This window comes from Hyperolius riggenbachi, chromosome 10, assembly GCF_040937935.1.
Source record: "Hyperolius riggenbachi isolate aHypRig1 chromosome 10, aHypRig1.pri, whole genome shotgun sequence".
Lineage (NCBI taxonomy): Eukaryota > Metazoa > Chordata > Amphibia > Anura > Hyperoliidae > Hyperolius > Hyperolius riggenbachi.
In genome coordinates, this window is record NC_090655.1 from 290,229,450 (window position 1) to 290,253,766 (window position 24,317).

General features: G+C 49.3%; 1 protein-coding gene across 1 annotated transcript in view; it reads left to right on the forward strand.

Moving 5' to 3' along the window:
• LOC137535590 (zinc finger protein 208-like) overlaps window positions 1-24,317 on the forward strand; it is a 269,482-nt gene that overhangs the window by 194,047 nt on the left and 51,118 nt on the right. The window contains exons 9-11 of the mRNA XM_068257441.1: window positions 17,904-18,246; window positions 18,415-18,582; window positions 18,751-19,307. Coding sequence (XP_068113542.1) covers window positions 17,904-18,246; window positions 18,415-18,582; window positions 18,751-19,307 — 1,068 coding nt within the window. The remainder of the gene's footprint in view (window positions 1-17,903; window positions 18,247-18,414; window positions 18,583-18,750; window positions 19,308-24,317) is intronic.

A 24,317-nucleotide genomic window follows, 5' to 3' on the forward strand; every position in this document is an offset into this window, starting at 1 on the left:
TTTCATTTCCCTTGGGGTCCACCTAGATCCCCCATCATCTGATAATGACATAGAGACAATGTATTCAGTCAGTGGGTGTGTTTCCTACAGATGTATCCAGTAACAGAAACCCACCAGAGAGATTTACAGGTCCTCTTTATTCCCAGGATTGTCCACAGGAAGGTCACACCACCCCCCAGCATTACCAGGTAAGGTGGGACTGAGGATCACCAGAGTCTCCAAACTGTTTTGTATTATCCTCCTGCATGTGCTGTTATCTGTGGTCACAATTTAAATTAGCTCTCATTGTGTGCACTTAGGGTATAGAACTGATACATGTAAGTGCTGTGGTTAAAGAAGAAGAAGAAGAGACGTATGTGAGGAATGATCAGAAGTCTATGGAGGAGGGCGACATGATGAGGACAAGTAAAGAGGAAGAAGAAGAGACGTATGTGAGGAGTGATCAGCAGTCTATGGAGGAGGGTGACATGATGAGGACAGGTAAAGATGAAGAAGAAGAGACGTATGTGAGGAGTGATCAGCGGTCTATGGAGGAGGGAGATATGATGAGGATAAGTAAAGAGGAAGAAGAAGAGACGTATGTGAGGAGTGATCAGCAGTCTACGGAGAAGGGGGTCATGATGGTGAAAATTAAAGAGGAAGAAGAAGAGATGTATGTGAGGAGTGATCAGCACTCTATGGAGGAGGGTGACATGTTGGGGACAAGTAAAGAGGAAGAAGAAGATACATATGTGAGGAGTGATCAGCAGTGTATGGAGGAGGGTGACATGATGAGGACAAGTAAAGAGGAAGAAGAGGAGACGTATGTGAGGAGTGATCAGCAGTCTATGGAGGAGGGAGACATGATGAGGACAAGTAAAGAGGAGGACAATGTTACAGAGGGCAGAACAGGTGAGTAATCAGCAGTAATACAGAATAAATGTGTATGTATATTGCTGGTGTGGCTGTATTGCTGCTCACAGACTGGCCATGTTAGGAGCTATTATTTGAACTCAGATATTGTGATTGTGTTTGGTGACATCTTACTAACAATAACAGTACAGACACCCTGATTGGAGTTCCCTGTTCTGTTCTGTGGAGAGGGAGGGGGCGATGGAGGGAGGAGCATCTGGCTACATCTCACAGCAGCAATACAATGCTGATCAGGGGAGGACTTTCCAACTGTGACAGCCACTAAATTGTTGCATGCGTGTGTGGTTTAAATGAGTTCTACCGCTGATAATGGTCACTGTACATTACTGTACACAGATTGGTCACAGTAGGGAGTGACTTAGTGTTTCTGGCCTGTAATAAGCTGATAATGGTCACTGTACATTACTGTACACAGATTGGTCACAGTAGGGGTGACTTAGTGTTACTGGCCTGTAATAAGCTGATAATGGTCACTGTACATTACTGTACACAGATTGGTCACAGTAGGGGTGACTTAGTGTTACCGGCCTGTAATAAGCTGATAATGGTCACTGTACATTACTGTACACAGATTGGTCACAGTAGGGGTGACTTAGTGTTACTGGCCTGTAATAAGCTGATAATGGTCACTGTACATTACTGTACACAGATTGGTCACAGTAGGGGTGACTTAGTGTTACCAGCCTGTAATAAGCTGATAATGGTCACTGTACATTACTGTACACAGATTGGTCACAGTAGGGGTGACTTAGTGTTACCGGCCTGTAATAAGCTGATAATGGTCACTGTACATTACTGTACACAGATTGGTCACAGTAGGGGTGACTTAGTGTTACCGGCCTGTATTAAGCTGATAATGGTCACTGTACATTACTGTACACAGATTGGTCACAGTAGGGGTGACTTAGTGTTACTGGCCTGTAATAAGCTGATAATGGTCACTGTACATTACTGTACACAGATTAGTCACAGTAGGGGGTGACTTAGTGTTACCGGCATGTAATAAGCTGATAATGGTCACTGTACATTACTGTACACAGATTGGTCACAGTAGGGGTGACTTAGTGTTACCGGCCTGTAATAAGCTGATAATGGTCACTGTACATTACTGTACACAGATTGGTCACAGTAGGGGGGTGACTTAGTGTTACCGGCCTGTAATAAGCTGATAATGGTCACTGTACATTACTGTACACAGACTGGTCACAGTAGGGAGTGACTTAGTGTTACCGGCCTGTAATAAGCTGATAATGGTCACTGTACATTACTGTACACAGATTGGTCACAGTAGGAGTGACTTAGTGTTACTGGCCTGTAATAAGCTGATAATGGTCACTGTACATTACTGTACACAGATTGGTCACAGTAGGGGTGACTTAGTGTTACCAGCCTGTAATAAGCTGATAATGGTCACTGTACATTACTGTACACAGATTGGTCACAGTAGGGGTGACTTAGTGTTACCGGCCTGTAATAAGCTGATAATGGTCACTGTACATTACTGTACACAGATTGGTCACAGTAGGGGTGACTTAGTGTTACCGGCCTGTAATAAGCTGATAATGGTCACTGTACATTACTGTACACAGATTGGTCACAGTAGGGGTGACTTAGTGTTACTGGCCTGTATTAAGCTGATAATGGTCACTGTACATTACTGTACACAGATTGGTCACAGTAGGGGTGACTTAGTGTTACTGGCCTGTAATAAGCTGATAATGGTCACTGTACATTACTGTACACAGATTGGGCACAGGAGGGGTGACTTAGTGTTACTGGCCTGTAATAAGTTGATAATGGTCACTGTACATTACTGTACACAGATTGGTCACAGTAGGGGGTGACTTAGTGTTACTGGCCTGTAATAAGCTGATAATGGTCACTGTACATTACTGTACACAGATTGGTCACAGTAGGGGTGACTTAGTGTTACCGGCCTGTAATAAGCTGATAATGGTCACTGTACATTACTGTACACAGATTGGTCACAGTAGGGGTGACTTAGTGTTACCGGCCTGTAATAAGCTGATAATGGTCACTGTACATTACTGTACACAGATTGGTCACAGTAGGGGTGACTTAGTGTTACTGGCCTGTATTAAGCTGATAATGGTCACTGTACATTACTGTACACAGATTGGTCACAGTAGGGGTGACTTAGTGTTACTGGCCTGTAATAAGCTGATAATGGTCACTGTACATTACTGTACACAGATTAGTCACAGTAGGGGGTGACTTAGTGTTACCGGCATGTAATAAGCTGATAATGGTCACTGTACATTACTGTACACAGATTGGTCACAGTAGGGGGTGACTTAGTGTTACCGGCCTGTAATAAGCTGATAATGGTCACTGTACATTACTGTACACAGATTGGCCACAGTAGGGGTGACTTAGTGTTACTGGCCTGTTATAAGCTGATAATGGTCACTGTACATTACTGTACACAGATTAGTCACAGTAGGGGGTGACTTAGTGTTACCGGCATGTAATAAGCTGATAATGGTCACTGTACATTACTGTACACAGATTGGTCACAGTAGGGGGGTGACTTAGTGTTACCGGCCTGTAATAAGCTGATAATGGTCACTGCACATTACTGTACACAGATTGGTCACAGTAGGGGTGACTTAGTGTTACTGGCCTGTAATAAGCTGATAATGGTCACTGTACATTACTGTACACAGATTAGTCACAGTAGGGGGTGACTTAGTGTTACCGGCATGTAATAAGCTGATAATGGTCACTGTACATTACTGTACACAGATTGGTCACAGTAGGGGGTGACTTAGTGTTACCGGCCTGTAATAAGCTGATAATGGTCACTGCACATTACTGTACACAGATTGGCCACAGTAGGGGTGACTTAGTGTTACTGGCCTGTAATAAGCTGATAATGGTCACTGTACATTACTGTACACAGATTGGTCACAGTAGGGGTGATTTAGTGTTACTGGCCTGTTATAAGCTGATAATGGTCACTGTACATTACTGTACACAGATTAGTCACAGTAGGGGGTGACTTAGTGTTACCGGCATGTAATAAGCTGATAATGGTCACTGTACATTACTGTACACAGATTGGTCACAGTAGGGGGGTGACTTAGTGTTACCGGCCTGTAATAAGCTGATAATGGTCACTGCACATTACTGTACACAGATTGGTCACAGTAGGGGTGACTTAGTGTTACTGGCCTGTTATAAGCTGATAATGGTCACTGCACATGTATAGTATTATATACTGGCGAAAATATTAGAGACACCCAGAAATATGTTGGTCCACCTTTTAGCCCTGATCACAGCTGATATTCTTCTCTATAAGATGCTGATACCGTTACTGAGGAATGTTGGCCCGTGCTGACATAATGGCAGCTCTAAGTTGGGTCAGATTGGATGTTGGCGTTTCCAAGCTTTGAAGTGATCTTTTGTCTTCACCCCACAAATGCTCAGCAGGATTGATGTTGGGACTGAGCTGGCCATAGAAGCAGGTTGAACTCTGATTGATGTTCCTCAAACCGTTGGAGACCGATCGAGCAAGGTGACAAGGGCCCACAACAGGCGTCTTTTCCTATTTTCTGAGATACCAAAGGCACTCTTGATGGTCTCCAGCTGCTAAAGCCCATCCTTTGCAAAGTCCTTGTTGTGCATTGGGATATGCTTTGTGATGAATTCAGCTGTAATCTGTTGTGTTGTTGCTCTTCTGTTGCTGCGGACTATGCTTGCTGCTTGCCTTACACCTCTCTCATTCACCAGCCTTTTGTGACCAGAATAGTCCAAGATAATCTCTTGAAGTTTTTTGTCAATTGCCACTCTCTAGACACCGGAGATATTAGGTGAGAAAATCCTAAAACACCCAGAGCGGTTTTTGTCATTTTCTTTTGTCTTGCAGCGATAGCAATGACATGGCAGCAGAGTTGTCCATGGACCCTGGTGGTGGTGGGAACACAGACTTTAGTAGGGAAACTCAGTGGAAGCAGGAGGAGGACTAAAGCGGTCAGTGCAGCAGCACAGAACGACCATGGCACCTCACTGGTGGTACCACAGCATGATAATGCTGCCTAAAAATGATATGCATCCGTGGACCCTGGCGGTGGAAACACAGACTGCAGTAGGGAAATGCCGCAGCAGGAGGAGCAGCGTGAGTCAGCAGCAGCATATGAGGCCATGGGACACGACGGGTGTCACCACAGCAAAACATGAAATGAACCAGGCCAATTAGGAGTACTAGGTTCTAACTTGCTTTGGAAAGGCAGGAATTATAAAAATTCCAGCAGCCACTTCTTGTCCCCCAGTGGCTGACAGCAGGAACCAGGAACTCACCTTCCACCCAAGCCTGGTTCATTTCCAGGAAGGTGAGTTTGCCCACAGAGGCGTGGGAGAGCTGAGAGCGCTTCTCGGTGACCACGCCACCGGCCGCACTGAAGCATCTCTCGGAGAGGACACTGGAAGGTGGTCCATGGGGCTGTCTGTGTCATTGAGCCTGCAGAATGACCCCATGTAGTTAGACACCATGCTGGTCAGTCGCTGCTGCTGCTGCTGCTTGTTGGAGAAGGATGCTGTGGCTGGCACCTCTGCTCTGGGCCGCTGCACTGCATACAGGCTCTTGCTTAGGCTCAGAAGGTCTCCAGGGCGCCGGCTGCTGTTGCTGGTGGTGCTGGTGGCGGCCGCAGGCACCTGTTGTTGGGTTGGCAGAACAGCAACAGTGGGGGTGGAAGTCTGGGGGAATGCTTCCAGTAGTCTGCGCACAAGGGCCCCTGCAACTCCCTTGTGCGTTGCTCGGTGGTGGATGGCAACATGAACTCCCCCAGCTTCCCCTTCAGACGCGGGTCCAGCATCACGGTGATCCAGATGTCTTCCTTTCACGCATCGGGATTACCCGGGGGTCCCAGCGAAGGCAGCGCAACATGTGCAGCAGCCATGGGGAAGGGTCTGGCATTGGCAGACACATCTTCATCGTCATCCCCGAGGACATGCCCGTCCGCCGTGTCCTCCTCCTCAGACCTCCACCCTCGTACTACGGCAGTGGCGCTCTGCTGCTCCCCCTCAGCATCCAGGTTAGGGACCTCCAATTTCTCCTCCACTACCTGAAAGTCGTTGTCCTCCTCCTCCTGTGAGGTGGATCCAGCTGCCTCAGGGCTGCCTCCCCTTCTTTTATCAGATCACACATTGCCATGTCCAGCAGGCAAACCAAGGCCACCCACTCACACACGGAGGCCCGCTCCTGGCTGACCATCTTGGTTCCCTGCAGGAAGGGAGTCAGCACCAGGCACACTTGCTGCATCTGTGTCTACCGAGCTGCAGTTATCATGGGGACTTGCTGGTTGTTGGGGACACTTGGGTCTAGCATGTAGGCCCTAAGAGCCACCCTGTGCTGACACAGCCGCTCCAACATTGCCAGGGATGAGTTCCAGCGAGTTGGGACAAATATGATCAGGCGGTGTGAGGGCAGGCCCTCGAGCTGCGGCAGGTGGGCCAGGGTTGCAGAGGCAGTGGCAGAAATGGTGCACCACCTCCCAAGCACCTTGCAGCAGGTCGCTCATCCCCTGGTAGGTGCGCAGGAAGCGCTGCACTACCAAATTATGCACATGGGGCAAGCAGGGGATGTGCTGGAGGTTTCCCTGCTGCACTGTGGCCACCAGGTTGGCCCCATTGTCGGCCGCCACATATCCCACTTCCAGGCCTCTGAGGGTCAGCCACCTTCACTCCTGCACCCTGAGGGCGGCCAGAGCGTGGGCGGCCGTCAGTTTGTCCTTCCCCAGGCTGACCAATTTCAGCAGCGCTTGACAGTGGCCTGCTGCTGCGCTCGTCCTCCCTCCCTTCCACCAATGTCACTCAGTGCGCTGTAAAGGACTGGTAGCGGCCTGTCCCAAATCAGCTGCTCCACGAGTCCATGGTGATGTGGACCCGCTCGATCATGGCGTAGTCGAGCGAATGGGCCACGTTTGCCACCGCAAACTCGTGCAGTGCTGGGTTGGCGGTCCTTGGAAAGTAGTAGCGGCTGGGGATTCACCACTCTGAGATCCCAAACTGGAGCAGCGTGTGCATATCACTCCCCTCCTGCACCAGGGAGTAGGGAAGGAGTTTGGAACACATGGTCCGGGCCAGCAAGCCGTTCAGCTTCTGGATGCGCCTGTGGCCAGGAGGCAGAGGTTTGGTCAAACCCTAAAAGCTGTCGCTCAGCAGGGTCTGCCGATGTCCTAAAGGGGAAGCTGAGGGGGCCAATGAGGACTGGCTGGCCTCACCCGCCTCAATATCTGTGTCATGAGCTGCCAAAGGCGCACTGGATGGAAAAGTGCATTTGCGTGCTGCTGCGGCTTCACGACCCTGAGGGAGGGATGATGCTGCTGCGGTGGTGAGTCTCCGGCTCTGACCACCCTCTTGCTGGTCCTTCATCCTCTTGAACCCTTCATAGTCCTTGCAGTGATAGCTCTTCAGGTGGGCCTGGAGGGATGAGGTACCCATCTTGTCTGCGTTGCGCCCGCGGCTCAAGGTTTTCTGGCAGGAGTTGCACACTGCATAGCTTACATCCAGGGTGGACACATAGAAATAATTCCATACTGGGGACATAAACAACCCCCTACGGTGCACAGAGGGTGCAGCGGCTCTACCTCTGGTTTTCAAACAGACAGAAAAGCAAAAAAAAAAATATGCACATGGCGCAAATACTAAATACAGTAATAGAGCATGAAAATCAGTGAACAGCGGTCTGCCTACACTACGCACAGCAAAGTAACGGCACGCTGGCACAGTACCATGTCACTGGCTACACTGAGTGACTGACTAGTGACTACAGCTAACTGAAGTTGATCACTGGCTGATTAGCTGAATACAAGTATCAAATACAGTAATATAGAGCACAAAAATCTGTGGACAGCGGTCTGCCTGCACTATGCACAGCAAAGTAACTGGCTGCACGGCACACAGTACAATGTCACCGACACTGACTACACTGAGCGACTGACTAACTTAAGTTGATCGCTGGCTGGCTAGCTAAATACAAGTATCAAATACGGTAATACAGCAGTAGAATCAGTGAACCTGCCTGCATTTAGTACAGCAATCAGTACACTGTCACTGAGAAGTACAACACTGACTACAACTAACTTAAGTTCATCACTGGATAGCTAGCTAAATACAAGTATCAAATACAGTAAGAGGACAATGTAATGAGTGAAAATGCTGCATTTGGAATGCTCTCGCTTTGCCCATATGGCCTGGAGATGCCTCTCAGTGCCACAGAGTCTAGCAAGGATGAAGCTTTCATCATGGCCGCCGCTTTATATACAGGAGGGGAGGGCAGAGCCTTCCCTCCTATGATTGATTGCTAGGGCCTGGCTGGGGGCCTCTGATTGGCCCAGGGACGTCATTTCCACCGGTCAGGGTAGTGATCGCGGTCCGAATAGTAGTAACCACGGTGGAGTCCGTGATCTAATTCTGTATCACGGATTCGGATCACGGCGGTGGATAGTGAACAAATACTTGTGACTCGAGGTTGTGATGAGCATCCCTATTCACCGCATCTGACGCCTCGGCCTTGTGTGCCCTGTCCGAGGACCTGCACTTGTCCCCTGCTGGCTTTCGGGATTCCTCTGCTCTGCATACATGCGTGTCCCAGGTGGTTTCCTGGACAGCGAGGAGAGAGCCAGCGCATACCACAAAGGCTGCATCTGAAACGACCAACAGCTCACATGTGCAGCACCTCTAATAGGCTGTCTGCACACTTCACATTCAATTCAGATGCAAATCATATGCATATCTACTATTACTTACCATGCAAACGGGAAACTCAGGAATACAGGCTGGGAGCAGCTAACACAGGGCATGCATTTTCAGCCTGATAGAGGTGGTGCACACCTGAGCAATTAACCAGTCAAATTGCAGCATGTTTATAGGGATGCGGAACCTCCAAACCCCCCCTTCCAGGTGGTTTCTGTGACAATCCAGCCCCGCGATCCCGTCGAGATCTGCTCCCGTTAGCGTACGCAGGAAGTACGGGCGCAGACGGACAACGAGACCGGTTGCTGGATCGTCAGAGGTAAGAAGAAAAGGGCGACAGAGCGTGCCAATCCCGTCTAATCTGCTCTCGTTAGCATACGCAGGAAGTACGGTGAACAGACTGACAATAAAGATTGGTCACGCAGCTGCCGACAATATGTAATGGGACAAACATCCACCAATCCCGTATTACTAGGCCACTGTTGCCATGCAGGTCTCATGCACTAGAGACTGCTGGAGGAAAATTCACTGTGTGCGTAGTAAACGGTTAAGATTGGTTGGAGGTGCCCATACATGTACAATTCTGATTGTATATACAATCGGTAAACTAAAAATATCGATTTCACGCTGGAAATCGGGTAAATAAAGTAACTGCCACCACTCTCTCAAGTTCAGGGAGGAAAGAGACTCCCGCTATCATAATACGGTAGCCAGCCCAATCACGTTCAACACGCTCCAGTCACCGTTCGGGGAATAATCACTTCCGACGGCTTAAAGACTGTGAGCAATGTGACATAAAAGAAAGGTTACTGGGTCCCTATATGATGCAGTCTCGAATTGTATTTACAATCGAGAAACGAAAGTTATCGATTTCGCACAGGAAATCTGATACTAGCTAATCCTAGAAGGAAGAAACGGTTATTTACAACCTAGCTAGCAAATCAACAATTTATAAGCAAATCATAAAACAATGCGGTAGTATGACTGACTCTTCAGAGGGCAGATTCGTTATAGCAGCAATCAGATGACCAGAAAAGGCACAAGACTGAACGATAAAATCGTTAGTTTATTTCTAAACTACATACACATAGCTTATTTTAGAACAGATTGATTGACAGAGAGAAGAGAGGAAAAGAGAACAGAATGTCTGATTATATGCAGTTCAAATACCGTTATTGGTAGTCCATGCGGCAATCGCAAGTCTTTAGCGAAAGTCCCAAAATGGCGGTTGCCATGCGGCCAACAGGCCTTTGTTAGAAAGTTCAAAGATAGAGGTTTTGCCCGAGTCCTTGCGGGCTGCCAGGATGTTACTAGGCATCAGATTGAAGGTAAAGGACCCTGGACTTTTGGATCATGTCAGTTTTGTTCCTCACTGTAGGTGGGAGGAGTTATGACACATACAAGTCCAGCCTTGCAATTTGAATAAGGCAATGCCCCCTTAGGCAGGGAGAGGTTTTTGGGCCAATTCATATTTTGCCCGCTCTCGGCATGCCCGTGGGTAATATCAGGAACCCAAATAAATATTCATAATCAGCACAAGTGGGGGAATCTGCTAATACCAAACACGAGGAGTCTGGATCGCTAATAGCACCATCCCCCGCTTTCACCTTACTGGCACTGGTTCCGAAAAATCCAGAGGGCTGAAAATCTCTCAGGACCAGTGTCATGTGGAATCTAATAAACTCCGTGAATTTGAGGGAACTGCGATCTTGGGAACACCAGAAATATTACCAAACTGTGCCTATTTATTAAATACAGTTTCTACAGTTTTGTTGAATCTTTGGGTGCCCAGATGGCGTGATAAGGATCATTCCTGTCTCCTTTCAACTCAGGCCACAAGGCAGCTAGGTGTCGGACTCCTGGTGTGTCGGTGCCGATCAGGCTGGAGAAAGCTACAATTTATGAGCTTCTGTCAACTGATATCTACCCTTCACCTGATGGATGAGGTCATAAACACCTCAGGGGGTCCCCAGTGCTGGCAGAGAATCTTTTCAACAGGAGGCTAATTACCTGACCCTGAAAAGATTTCTCCAGCCCTTTGGCGAAAGGAAAAAAAAGTGTATTTAAACGCAAAACTGTCAGTTTGGTTGGTTTGCGAAGAACTAGCGTTGGTAACTCCATGACGCATTCGATATGTCATACCGACGGCGTCACATCTCCTCCCCTTCCAAGATTGGGGAAGGATAGGTTAGCAGGACCTTGACTGAAGCAATACCAACTTGCTACCTGGGCTCATTACAGCGGGAAAGCCCGGGTTCCACATGACCTTGGGGGTTGCCCTTTTTATGTTGGTCAGTGGTTTAGCCAGGCGGCTACAGGGCTTCGCAAACGTCCTGTAGTATCCCGCTGTTCCCAGAGAGGCCTGTACCTCTGTCATGACAATCTGATCTGCGTCTGGTTCAACGGTCAGATTGTCAGCTGACAGCTGTCCTAGTACCAGGAACGAGTGATCGCAGTGTTGCTCCCAAGTCGGGGGGAACACAGGGATGTCATCCGGGTACGTGACTGTACAACCGTGTTTGCCCTTCAACAGGTCGTTCCAGGCCTGTTGGAAGGTGGCTGGGGTATTCCTCCTACCAAAAGACATCCGCATCGAGGCATTTAAGTCAAAGGGCAGGGTGAATGTGGATTCCAGGCGCGCCTCTGGCACGGTTGGAATCTGCCAGTATCCGTTGCTCCGATCCATGATTGTTAGGTAGTTGGCGGATGCCAGCCAATCCAACAGATCACCGAGGGGAGTCATGGGATACGCAACAGTTACTGGGATGTCGTCCGGCATCCTATAGGCCTCACAGAACATGGTGGTCTGTGAGCTAGAGGATTTGCGGAGGACAGACATCTGTAACATCTCCTCATACTTCATCTTCACTTTTGCTTGCACCTCCGGAGAGGCGCTGTAGGGGATCTGCCATAAGGGCTTGTGAGTCCCCGGGTCCCTTCTGTGAACTGCTGTATCCTGCCCAGGGTTGCTGCAAAGATTTCGCTGTGGGGGCGCAGTGCGCTTCAGCGAGGCCTTCGGGGAGTACGAGAGGTGGGGGGTGACTTTCACATCATCCGCCAATTCTCGTGTGGGAGCTATCAAGCCTGGCAGGGGACCTGTGTCTTCCTGTTCTAATTGGCCGTGCTCTCCCAGAACTAACTGCGTTCTATCTGAATGGGCTTCTAACAGATCCACATGGATCGTGCTTTCACCTGGGGTGTCAGTTACATGGGGAATGGGTTCACTGGAGTAGTTACCATTCTCCCTGTACACCTGTAGTGGAGCTTCCACTGCTGGCGGCTTAGCGGTCTGGCCACTAAGCGCACGCAGGTTGGAGTCGCTCTGTAGTATCCTCACGGATGTGGGACTACAAGTCTCAGCCAGCTGCCTAGTGCGATCTGAGGTCAGCTGCTGAAAATCAAACTCTCGGGGGTCAGAGCTGACAGGAATGCCTGCAGGCTCTGAGCTCAGGTTACCAACAGTACTGTGTGTGTCTGTCTGCACAGGTATACCACAATAAACATCACCTTTTGGGTAAATCAAAATCACGTCAATATTGACATTGGTCTGGGGGTCAGAGATATCAGGGGAAGTCGAGACTCCTCCAGATAGTCCTGAGTCCGGACTCCCGGTGACACTGAAGGCGTCACCCAGCGTACTCTCAAAAACATGCACAACATTATCAAAAGCATTTGCATAACATGATATGTCATTTTTAGCATGAGTGTCACCCGCCTGAAAGTCAGAATTGTCAGAGGGGATCCCTGCTGTCAGCTCTGAGTTCATGCGGCTGGCCATAGAGCCTGTAATGGCCAAAGAATGTACAGCGTTTCTATCACAATTATCACTGACACATGCAATTTCATTAGTAATAACAGGTGCAGAAAGAGATAAAAGACAGTCAGTTGCTGGTACATATAAATCTGAGGGTACCTCCCGCCCAGCGGCGTTAGGTACAGTAGCAATAGCAGGTAAAGGTTTGACATCTCCCTGTTTTCCCCAAGGCTTGTACAGTACCTGGTGGTCAGGGAGTCCTGCTGGGAACTCCTGCATATCAGCAGAAAATTCTGAAGGGCACACAAGCGTGCCTAGATCAGTGCCAAGCACAGGAGGAGAGGGAAACTCAGCAACAGCCCACTCTGGAAAACCCACCCCCCATCCGGCCTTCTCGGGACCTGGGATAACAGGGTTGTGGTGGTTGGGCCTGACTTCAGTCAGGGTGAGGAGCTTTTGTGGGAGAATATCTTCCTCTGTGGCAAGGTCGGAACAGACCAAGGAAACATCTGCTTCTGGAGCACTGGAGCAAAAGATGATCTGGTCGTCCACTGGAGCACTGTGAAGATTTCCGGAACCGTAGAGCATCTCTGACACGCTGACAGGCAGTGCAGAGGGTGATGCAGGTGACGGATCAGGGTTGCTAGCCATCTTCGGGCTAGGGACGGTCGTTCTCTTCCTCTTGGGACAGAAGAACTTTATGTGGCCGGTCGAGCCACAAAGATTACACATGCGAATGGCAGGTGTGTCAGACTGGGATGCAGCAATAGCAGCAGCTGCAGGTCTCAGTGGCACAAAGCTCACCGGACCAGGAGGAGCGAATGCAGTAGGCTTACCTCCTTCCAAGTCTTGGGACAGTGTTCTGTGACTGTCCAGCACCAGGGTTATCTGGCTGTCAGGTACAGGAACCTGATGGTACGCCCTCTCAGAGGTGCGCACAGGAAAGTCTCGTTCCGTGCCCTCTTCCATGGCAGGAAGTTTTGCTGTGGGGGTCACGGGTAGAGGTTCGCATCTCTCCACCGAAACACATAGTGAAGAGTGCTGATTTGATTGGGTTAGCTGGGCCAACTCCAATTCACGCTGGAGCCGTAGCTCTTCGATCTGGAGATCCCGCTGGCGCAGACACTCTCGGTGCTCCTGGTATCTGCGCAGTTCCTCGCCGGTCAGGTTTGCCAACTCCAATTCACGCTGGAGCCGTAGCTCTTTGTCCTGGAGATCCCACTGGCGCAGTCGCTCTTGGTGCTCTGCTTCACGCTGGAGCATCCGTGCTTCATGCTGGAGCACCTCTGCCTCATGCTGGCGCTGACATTCTTGGAACTCCTGGTACAAGCGCAGATCCTCGCCGGTCAGGTTTGCCAACCACTCCGGGGTTATCAGGACTGCAGGGAATAGAGGCATTAAGCAAGGTGGCGACAAGGATTCCATCTCTGGAGTAATGCCACTAGCTCAGCCTTGTCTGTGCTGCAAGCAGCAATGCCGTGCGATTCGCAGAGGGCTTGCACGTCAGGAACTGACCAATTTTGGTGAAACTGAACTGAATCAGACATTCAGAAGAGAAGAGTACAAGAAAGAGTAGGATATAGCAAAGAAAAGTTAGGAAATGTAGACCAATCTATTGCTATCAATGTGTACCGTTTTGTGCCCAGAACTTCGGTTCTGCAAGACAGGATACTTAGCGACCACTGTCTTATTATTCTGGTTGCAAAGACTGAGTTTGTCAGATCTTTGCGCTCTGATTTCCCAAAAGCTGGCTATGCCTGGTTTTGGGGTGTGCTATCACCACCACTGCCCACCAATGTGACAATCCAGCCCCGCGATCCCGTCGAGATCTGCTCCCGTTAGCGTACGCAGGAAGTACGGGCGCAGACGGACAACGAGACCGGTTGCTGGATCGTCAGAGGTAAGAAGAAAAGGGCGACAGAGCGTGTCAATCCCGTCTAATCTGTTCCCGTTAGCTTACGCAGGAAGTACGGTGAACAGACTGACAATAAAGATTGGTCACGCAGCTGCCGATAATATGTAATGGGACAAACATCCACCAATCCCGTATTACTAGGCCACTGTTGCCATGCAGGTCTCATGCACTAGAGACTGCTGGAGGAAAATTCACTGTGTGCGTAGTAAACGGTTAAGATTGGTTGGAGGTGCCCATACATGTACAATTCTGATTGTATATACAATCGGTAAACTAAAAATATCGATTTCGCGCTGGAAATCGGGTAAATAAAGTAACTGCCACCACTCTCTCAAGTTCAGGGAGGAAAGAGACTCCCGCTATCATAATACGGTAGCCAGCCCAATCACGTTCAACACGCTCCAGTCACCGTTCGGGGAATAATCACTTCCGACGGCTTAAAGACTGTGAGCAATGTGATGTTAAAGAAAGGTTACTGGGTCCCTATATGATGCAGTCTCGAATTGTATTTACAATCGAGAAACGAAAGTTATCGATTTCGCACAGGAAATCTGATACTAGCTAATCCTAGAAGGAAGAAACGGTTATTTACAACCTAGCTAGCAAATCAACAATTTATAAGCAAATCATAAAACAATGCGGTAGTATGACTGACTCTTCAGAGGGCAGATTCGTTATAGCAGCAATCAGATGACCAGAAAAGGCACAAGACTGAACGATAAAATCGTTAGTTTATTTCTAAACTACATACACATAGCTTATTTTAGAACAGATTGATTGACAGAGAGAAGAGAGGAAAAGAGAACAGAATGTCTGATTATATGCAGTTCAAATACCGTTATTGGTAGTCCATGCGGCAATCGCAAGTCTTTGGCGAAAGTCCCAAAATGGCGGTTGCCATGCGGCCAACAGGCCTTTGTTAGAAAGTTCAAAGATAGAGGTTTTGCCCGAGTCCTTGCGGGCTGCCAGGATGTTACTAGGCATCAGATTGAAGGTAAAGGACACTGGACTTTTGGATCATGTCAGTTTTGTTCCTCACTGTAGGTGGGAGGAGTTATGACACATACAAGTTCAGCCTTGCAATTTGAATAAGGCAATGCCCCCTTAGGCAGGGAGAGGTTTTTGGGCCAATTCATATTTTGCCCGCTCTCGGCATGCCCGTGGGTAATATCAGGAACCCAAATAAATATTCATAATCAGCACAAGTGGGGGAATCTGCTAATACCAAACACGAGGAGTCTGGATCGCTAATAGCACCATCCCCCCCTTTCACCTTACTGGCACTGGTTCCGAAAGATCCAGAGGGCTGAAAATCTCTCAGGACCAGTGTCATGTGGAATCTAATAAACTCCGTGAATTTGAGGGAACTGCGATCTTGGGAACACCAGAAATATTACCAAACTGTGCCTATTTATTAAATACAGTTTCTACAGTTTTGTTGAATCTTTGGGTGCCCAGATGGCGTGATAAGGATCATTCCTGTCTCCTTTCAACTCAGGCCACAAGGCAGCTAGGTGTCGGACTCCTGGTGGGTCGGTGCCGATCAGGCTGGAGAAAGCTACAATTTATGAGCTTCTGTCAACTGATATCTACCCTTCACCTGATGGATGAGGTCATAAACACCTCAGGGGGTCCCCAGTGCTGGCAGAGAATCTTTTCAACAGGAGGCTAATTACCTGACCCTGAAAAGATTTCTCCAGCCCTTTGGCGAAGGGAAAAAAAAGTGTATTTAAACCAAAAACTGTCAGTTTGGTTGGTTTGCGAAGAACTAGCGTTGGTAACTCCATGACGCATTCGATATGTCATACCGACGGCGTCACAGTTTCCTAGTAAGGGTGCGCGTGTGATGTCAGATGCGTGACCTTACTAGAAACCCACGTGGGGCGTGCGCGTATGGAGAATGGAAAGTGCCCAGAGCATCGGGGGACAAGCAGAGGCCGAGGATCGGTAATGTGTACCTTACACTGGGCATCGGGGTGGGGGGGACAAGCAGAGGCCGCGGATCGGTGATGTATACCTTACACTGGGTACCCGGGGGGGAACAAGGTAATGTATGCCTTACATTAGGCACCGGGGGGGGGGGGGAGACAAGCAGAGGCCGAGGACCGGTAACGTATACCTTACACTGGGCACTGAGGGGGGACACGCAGAGGCCGAGGACCGGTAATGTATACCTTACACTGGGTACCCGGGGGGGGGGCAAGCAGAGGCCGAGGAGCGGTAATGTATACCTTACACTGGGCACCAGGGGGGGGGGGGGAAGCAGAGGCCGAGAACCGGTAATGTATACCTTACATTAGGCACCAGAGGGGGGGGGGGGGACAAGCAGAGGCCGAGGAGCGGTAATGTATACCTTACACTGGGCACCGGGGGGGGGGGGGGGGACAAGCAGAGGCCGAGAACCGGTAATGTATGCCTTACACTGGGCACCGGGGGGGGGTGGGGGCAAGCAGAGGCCGAGGAGCGGTAATGTATGCCTTACATTAGGCACCAGAGGGGGGGGGAAACGAGCAGAGGCCCAGGAGCGGTAATGTATACCTTACACTGGGCATCGGGGTGGGGGGACAAGCAGAGGCCGCGGATCGGTGATGTATACCTTACACTGGGAACCGGAAGGGGGGGGGGACAAGCAGAGGCCGAGGAGCGGTAATGTATACCTTACACTGGGTACCAGGGGGGGGGGGGGGGGGCAAGCAGAGGCCGCGGACCGGTAATGTGTACCTTACACCGGGCCCCGGGGGGGGGGGGGGGACGTTTTTATAAGGGGGGACAGTGCTGGGAGTTTGGTCATGTTTATTGATTGTCGCAAAACTGTGACTTGTATGCAAATATAATGCAAATTGTATGCAGATAACATTTGTCAGGAAATGCATTTGATTGGCTGAATTCCTAGCCGCATGAAACTTTCATGCAAAGCAAAGTTGTTGTCCTGCGATTGGCTGCCTGTAATGAGCACAACCTTCTGCAGTTCTCTGTCAGGCTGATAACTAGCGATGGTCAGTGACATGCCAATAACTCTGAGATGGTGCAAATGATATGCTAATAATAAGCAAAGTTATGCAGCTACTGCATTTGGTCCATTTCCAATCTGCATAAACTTTGCACCAACTTGGAATTATCAGCAGCTCACTGACCCTCCCTAATGATAATTGCTCCTCCCCTCAGAATTCTCTAACAGGAAGTGATGATGTTTCTCTATTTGCAGCGCGGAGTCCCGGCATCAGGAACCTCTCAGAGACTCGTCTCTCTGTATCCACAGACTGTACAACGGATGCTGATGTCACTGGACAAGAGTCTCCTGCAGATATCCTGGTGACCCCAAATGTTCCCCCAGACTCCCCTCACCTGTCTAACCCTGAGGGGCCTCATACCCAGCACAGCTCTCCCCCTGCTGGAGGGTCTTATTCCTGCTCCATGTGTGGGAAATGTTTTATGGGGAAATCACAGCTTGTCAGTCATGAGAGATCTCACACTGATAAGAAGCCCTATTCATGTGCTGAGTGTGGGGAATGTTTTGCAGATAAATCCCATCTTGTCACACATGAGATATCTCACACTGGAGAAATGCACTATTCATGTGCTGAGTGTGGGAAATGTTTTGCGCAGAAATCACAGCTTCAAATTCATGCGAGATCTCACACTGGTGAGAAGCCATATTCATGTGCTGAGTGTGGGAAATGTTTTGAACGGAAATCACAGCTTGTTGTACATGAGAGAACTCACACTGGAGAGAAGCCATATTCATGTGCTGAGTGTGGGAAAAGTTTTGTACAGAAGTCTCATCTTGTCATACATGAGAAATCACACACTGGACAGAAGCCCTATTCATGTGCTGAGTGTGGGAAATATTTTAGGCAGAAAACAAAGCTTGTTATACACGAGAGATCTCACACTGGAGAGAAGCCGTATTCCTGTTCTGAGTGTGGGAAATGTTTTAGAACAAAAGGAAGTCTTGTCTATCATGAGAGATCTCACACAGATAAGATGATCTATTCATGTGCTGAGTGTGGAAAATGGTTTGCAAAGAAATATCATCTTCTCATTCATGGGAGATCCCACACTGGTGAGATGCAATATTCCTGTGCTGAGTGTGAGAAATGTTTTGTATGGAAATCAGAGCTTGTCAGACATGTGAGATCTCACACTGGAGAGAAGCCCTATTCATGTTCTGAGTGTGGGAAATGTTTTGTATGGAAATCAGACCTTGTCAGACATGTGAGAACTCATACTGGAGAGAAGCCATATTCATGTGCTGAGTGTGGGAAATGCTTTGGACAGAAATCAGGCCTTGTCGGACATGAGAAATTTCACACTGGTGAGAAGCCCTATTCTTGTGCTGAGTGTGGGAAATGTTTTGCACTTAAAACACAGCTTGTAAATCATGAGAGATCTCACACTGGCGAGAAACCCTATTGTTGTGCTGTTTGTGGGAAATATTTTGTTCAGAGAACAGGCCTTGTCTCACATGAGAGATCTCACACTGGTGAAAAGCCGTATTCATGTGCTGAGTGTGGGAAATGTTTTGTACGGAAGTCAAACCTTATCAGTCATGAGAAATCTCACACTGGTGAGAAGCCCTATGCATGTGCTGAGTGTGGGAAATGTTTTGGACTGAAATCAGACCTTGTTAGACATGAGAGATTTCACACTGGTGAGAAGCCCTATTCTTGTGCTGAGTGTGGAAAATGTTTTGCACTTAAAACACAGCTTGTAAATCATGAGAGATCTCACACTGGTGAGAAGCCATATCGATGTGCTGAGTGTGGGAAATGTTTTGTACAGAAATCATGCCTTGTCCGACATGAGAGATCTCACACTGGCGAGAAGCCCTATTTTTGTACTGTTTGTGGGAAATGTTGTGTACAGAAATCAGAGCTTGTCATCCATGAGAGATCTCACACTGGTGAAAAGCCATATTCATGTGCTGAGTGTGGGAAATGTTTTGTACAGAAATCATGCCTTGTCAGACATGAGAGATCTCACACTGGCGAGAAACCCTATTGTTGTGCTGTTTGTGGGAAATGTTTTGTTCAGAGAACAGGCCTTGTCACACATGAGAGATCTCACACTGGTGAGAAACCCTATTGTTGTACTGTTTGTGGGAAATGTTTTGTTCAGAGAACAGGCCTTGTCACACATGAGAGATATCACACTGGTGAAAAGCCATATTCATGTGCTGAGTGTGGGAAATGTTTTGTACGGAAGTCAAACCTTATCAGTCATAAGAAATCTCACACTGGTGATAAGTAAGGAATGGTGAAACTTCTACCTGCAGTGAACCTGAAGTGGCCACAGCATACTGCTCTCCATCGAAGCATCTGGAAAGTCACAGCCAGGGTCCCGTCCATGCAGGCGGGCACACTGTGGGATGGTAGTGCTAATATAATACAAGTTTACATATTCTGCATAGGGTGTACAATCAAGTATGATACACAAGGGGAGAGGGTCATGCCAAAGGCTTACAATCTAGAGAGAGGGGTTGGTGACACAACAGGAGGGGGATGCATCAAGAAGTTCTCGGCAGAGAGAGTTAGGGCAGTGTTGAGGTGAGGTAGGCCTCCTTGAATAAGTGAGTTTTGATGGCTTTTTTGAAGGTATTGAAAGAGTGGGTACGCCTGATGGGCAGTGGGAGAGAGCTCCACAGGATGGGGGCAGCTCTAGTGAAGTCCTGTAGTCATACATGGGAGTGCGAGATGCATGGGGTGGTTAGGAGGAAGTTGCTGGAGGAGTGGAGTGGGCAGCCAGGTGTGTAGCTGCTGACCAGCTCAGAGATTTAGGTCAGGCAGGACTTGTGTATAGATCTGTAGGCCAGGCATAGGATAGTGAAGCTGGACAGGAGGAGGTGGTTGGATGAGTGGAGTGGGCAGCCAGGTGTGTATCAGTGACCAGGTCAGAGATGTAGGTTAGGCAGGACCTGTGTATAGATCTGTAGGCCAGGCATAGGATAGTGAAGCTGGATAGGAGGAGGTTGTTGGAGGAGTGGAGTGGGCAGCCAGGTGTGTATCTGCTGACCAGCTCAGAGATGTAGGTCGGGCAGGACTTGTGTATAGATCTGTAGGCCAGGCATAGGATAGTGAAGCTGGATAGGAGGAAGTTGTTGGAGGAGCAGAGTGGGCAGTCAGGTGTGTATCTGCTGACCAGGTCAGAAATGTAGGTCAGGCAGGGCTTGTGTATAGATTTGTAGGCCAGACATAGGATAGTGAAGCTGGATAGGAGGAGGTTGTTGGAGGAGAGGAGTGGGCAGTCAGGTGTGTATCTGCTGACCAGGTCAGAGATGTAGGTCAGGCAGGACTTGTGTATAGATCTGTAGGCCAGGCATTGGATAGTGAAGCTGGATAGGAGGAGGTGGTTGGAGGAGTGGAGTGGGCAGTCAGGTGTGTATCTGGTGACCAGGTCAGAGATGTAGGTCAGGCAGGACTTGTGTATAGATCTGTAGGCCAGGCATAGGATAGTGAAGCTCGATAGGAGGTGGTGGTTGGAGGAGTGGAGCGGGCAGTCAGGTGTGTATCTGCTGACCAGGTCAGAGATGTAGGTCAGGCAGGACTTGTGTATAGATCTGTAGGCCAGGCATAGGATAATGAAGCTGGATAGGAGGAGGTGGTTGGAGGAGTGGAGTGGGGAGTCAGGTGTGTATCAGTGACCAGGTCAGAGATGTAGCTCTGGCAGGACTTGTGTATAGATGTGTAGACCAGACATAGGATAGTGAAGCTGGATAGGAGGAGGTTGTTGGAGGAGTGGAGTGGGCAGTCAGGTGTGTATCTGCTGACCAGGTCAGAGATGTAGGTCAGGCAGGACTTGTGTATAGATTTGTAGGCCAGGCATAGGATAGTGAAGCTCGATAGGAGGTGGTGGTTGGAGGAGCAGAGTGGGCAGTCAGGTGTGTATCTGCTAACCAGGACAGAGATGTAGGTCAGGCAGGACTTGTGTATGGATGTGTAGGCCAGGCATAGGATAGTGAAGCTGGATAGGAGGAGGTTGTTGGAGGAGTGGAGTGGGCAGTCAGGTGTGTATCTGCTGACCAGGTCAGAGATGTAGGTCAGGCAGGACTTGTGTATAGATTTGTAGGCCAGGCATAGGATAGTGAAGCTCGATAGGAGGTGGTGGTTGGAGGAGCAGAGTGGGCAGTCAGGTGTGTATCTGCTAACCAGGACAGAGATGTAGGTCAGGCAGGACTTGTGTATGGATGTGTAGGCCAGGCATAGGATAGTGAAGCTGGATAGGAGGAGGTTGTTGGAGGAGTGGAGTGGGCAGTCAGGTGTGTATCTGCTGACCAGGTCAGAGATGTAGGTCAGGCAGGACTTGTGTATAGATCTGTAGGCCAGGCATAGGATAGTGAAGCTGGATAGAAGGAGGTGGTTGGAGGAGCAGAGTGGGCAGTCAGGTGTGTATCTGCTGACCAGGACAGAGATGTAGGTCAGGCAGGACTTGTGTATGGATGTGTAGGCCAGGCATAGGATAGTGAAGCTGGATAGGAGGAGGTGGTTGGAGGAGTGGAGTGGGCAGCCAGGTGTGTATCTGCTGACCAGGCCAGAGATGTAGGTCAGGCAGGACTTGTGTATAGATCTGTAGGCCAGACATAGGATAGTGAAGCTGGATAGGGGGAGGTGGTTGGAGGAGTGGAGTGGGCAGTCAGGTGTGTATCTGCTGACCAGGTCAGAGATGTAGGTCGGGCAGTACTGGTGTATAGATCTGTAGGCCAGGCATAGGATAGTGAAGCTGGATAGGGGGAGGTTGTTGGAGGAGTGGAGTGGGCAGCCAGGTGTGTATCTGCTGACCAGGTCAGAGATGTAGGTCGGGCAGTACTGGTGTATAGATCTGTAGGCCAGGCATAGGATAGTGAAGCTGGATAGGGGGAGGTTGTTGGAGGAGTGGAGTGGGCAGCCAGGTGTGTATCTGCTGACCAGGTCAGAGATGTAGGTCAGGCAGGACTTGTGTATAGATCTGTAGGCCAGGCGTAGGATAGTGAAGCTGGATAGGAGGAGGTGGTTGGAGGAGTGGAGTGGGCAGTCAGGTGTGTATCAGCTGACCAGGTCAGAGATGTAGGTCAGGCAGGACTTGTGTATAGATCTGTAGGCCAGGCATAGGATAGTGAAGCTGGATAGCAGGAGGTGGTTGGAGGAGTGGAGTGGGCAGTCAGGTGTGTATCTGCTGACCAGGTCAGAGATGTAGGTCGGGCAGGACTTGTGTATAGATCTTCAATAACTATTGAATGTATCTAGATAGTTTTGTCACTGCTCTGATTGATGTCACGGTAATTATAATGCATATATGTAACCCAGCTGAATTACTAAACCTTCTGAAATGACATGATTTGTTACTTGTTTAAAAATTTAATAAAAATTCTCAATAAAAAAAAAAATGAGCTTCCTGTCCTTAGTGGTGCTGCACACAGTCTGAGCTGTTCAGGTCTGAGCTTCCTATCCTTAGTGGTGCTGCACACAGTCTGAGCTGTTCAGGTCTGAGCTCCCTATCCTTAGTGATGCTGCACACAGTCTGAGCTGTTCAGGTCTGAGCTTCCTATCCTTAGTGATGCTGCACACACAGTCTGAGCTGGTCAGGTCTGAGCTTCCTATCCTTAGTGGTGCTGCACACACAGTCTGAGCTGTTCAGGTCTGAGCTTCCTATACTTAGTGGTGCTGCACACACAGTCTGAGCTGTTCAGGTCTGACCTTCCTATCCTTAGTGGTGCTGCACACACAGTCTGAGCTGTTCAGGTCTGAGCTTCCTGTCCTTAGTGGTGCTGCACACACACTCTGAGCTTCCTGTCCTTAGTGGTGCTGCACACAGTCTCAGCTGTTCAGGTCTGAGCTCTCTATCCTTAGTGGTGCTGCACACAGTCTGAGCTGTTCAGGTCTGAGCTTCCTGTCCTTAGTGGTGCTGCACACAGTCTGAGCTGTCCAGGTCTGAGCTTCCTGTCCTTAGTGGTGCTGCACACACAGTCTGAGCTCCCTGTCCTTAGTGGTGCTGCACACAGTCTGAGCTGTTCAGGTCTGAGCTTCCTATCCTTAGTGTTGCTGCATACACAGTCTGAGCTGTTCAGGTCTGAGCTTCCTAACCTTAGTGGTGCTGCACACAGTCTGAGCTGTTTAGGTCTGAGCTTCCTAACCTTAGTGGTGCTGCACACAGTCTGAGCTGTTCAGGTCTGAGCTTCCTATCCTTAGTGGTGCTGCACACAGTCTGAGCTGTTCAGGTCTGAGCTTCCTATCCTTAGTGGTGCTGCACCCACAGTCTGAGCTGCTCAGGTCTGAGCTTCCTATCCTTAGTGGTGCTGCACACAGTCTGAGCTGGTCAGGTCTGAGCTTCCTATCCTTAGTGGTGCTGCACACAGTCTGAGCTGGTCAGGTCTGAGCTCCCTATCCTTAGTGGTGCTGCACACAGTCTGAGCTGTTCAGGTCTGAGCTTCCTATCCTTAGTGGTGCTGTACACAGTCTGAGCTGTTCAGGTCTGAGCTTCCTATCCTTAGTGGTGCTGCACACAGTCTGAGCTGGTCAGGTCTGAGCTCCCTATCCTTAGTGGTGCTGCACACAGTCTGAGCTGGTCAGGTCTGAGCTTCCTATCCTTAGTGGTGCTGCACACAGTCTGAGCTGTTCAGGTCTGAGCTTCCTATCCTTAGTGGTGCTGCACCCACAGTCTGAGCTGTTCAGGTCTGAGCTTCCTATCCTTAGTGGTGCTGCACACAGTCTGAGCTGGTCAGGTCTGAGCTTCCTATCCTTAGTGGTGCTGTACACAGTCTGAGCTGGTCAGTTCTGAGCTCCCTATCCTTAGTGGTGCTGCACACAGTCTGAGCTGGTCAGGTCTGAGCTTCCTATCCTTAGTGCTGCTGCACACAGTCTGAGCTGGTTAGGTCTGAGCTCCCTATCCTTAGTGGTGCTGCACACAGTCTGAGCTGTTCAGGTCTGAGCTTCCTATCCTTAGTGGTGCTGCACACAGTCTGAGCTGGTCAGGGCTGAGCTTCCTATCCTTAGTGGTGCTGCACACACAGTCTGAGCTGGTCAGGTCTGAGCTTCCTATCCTTAGTGG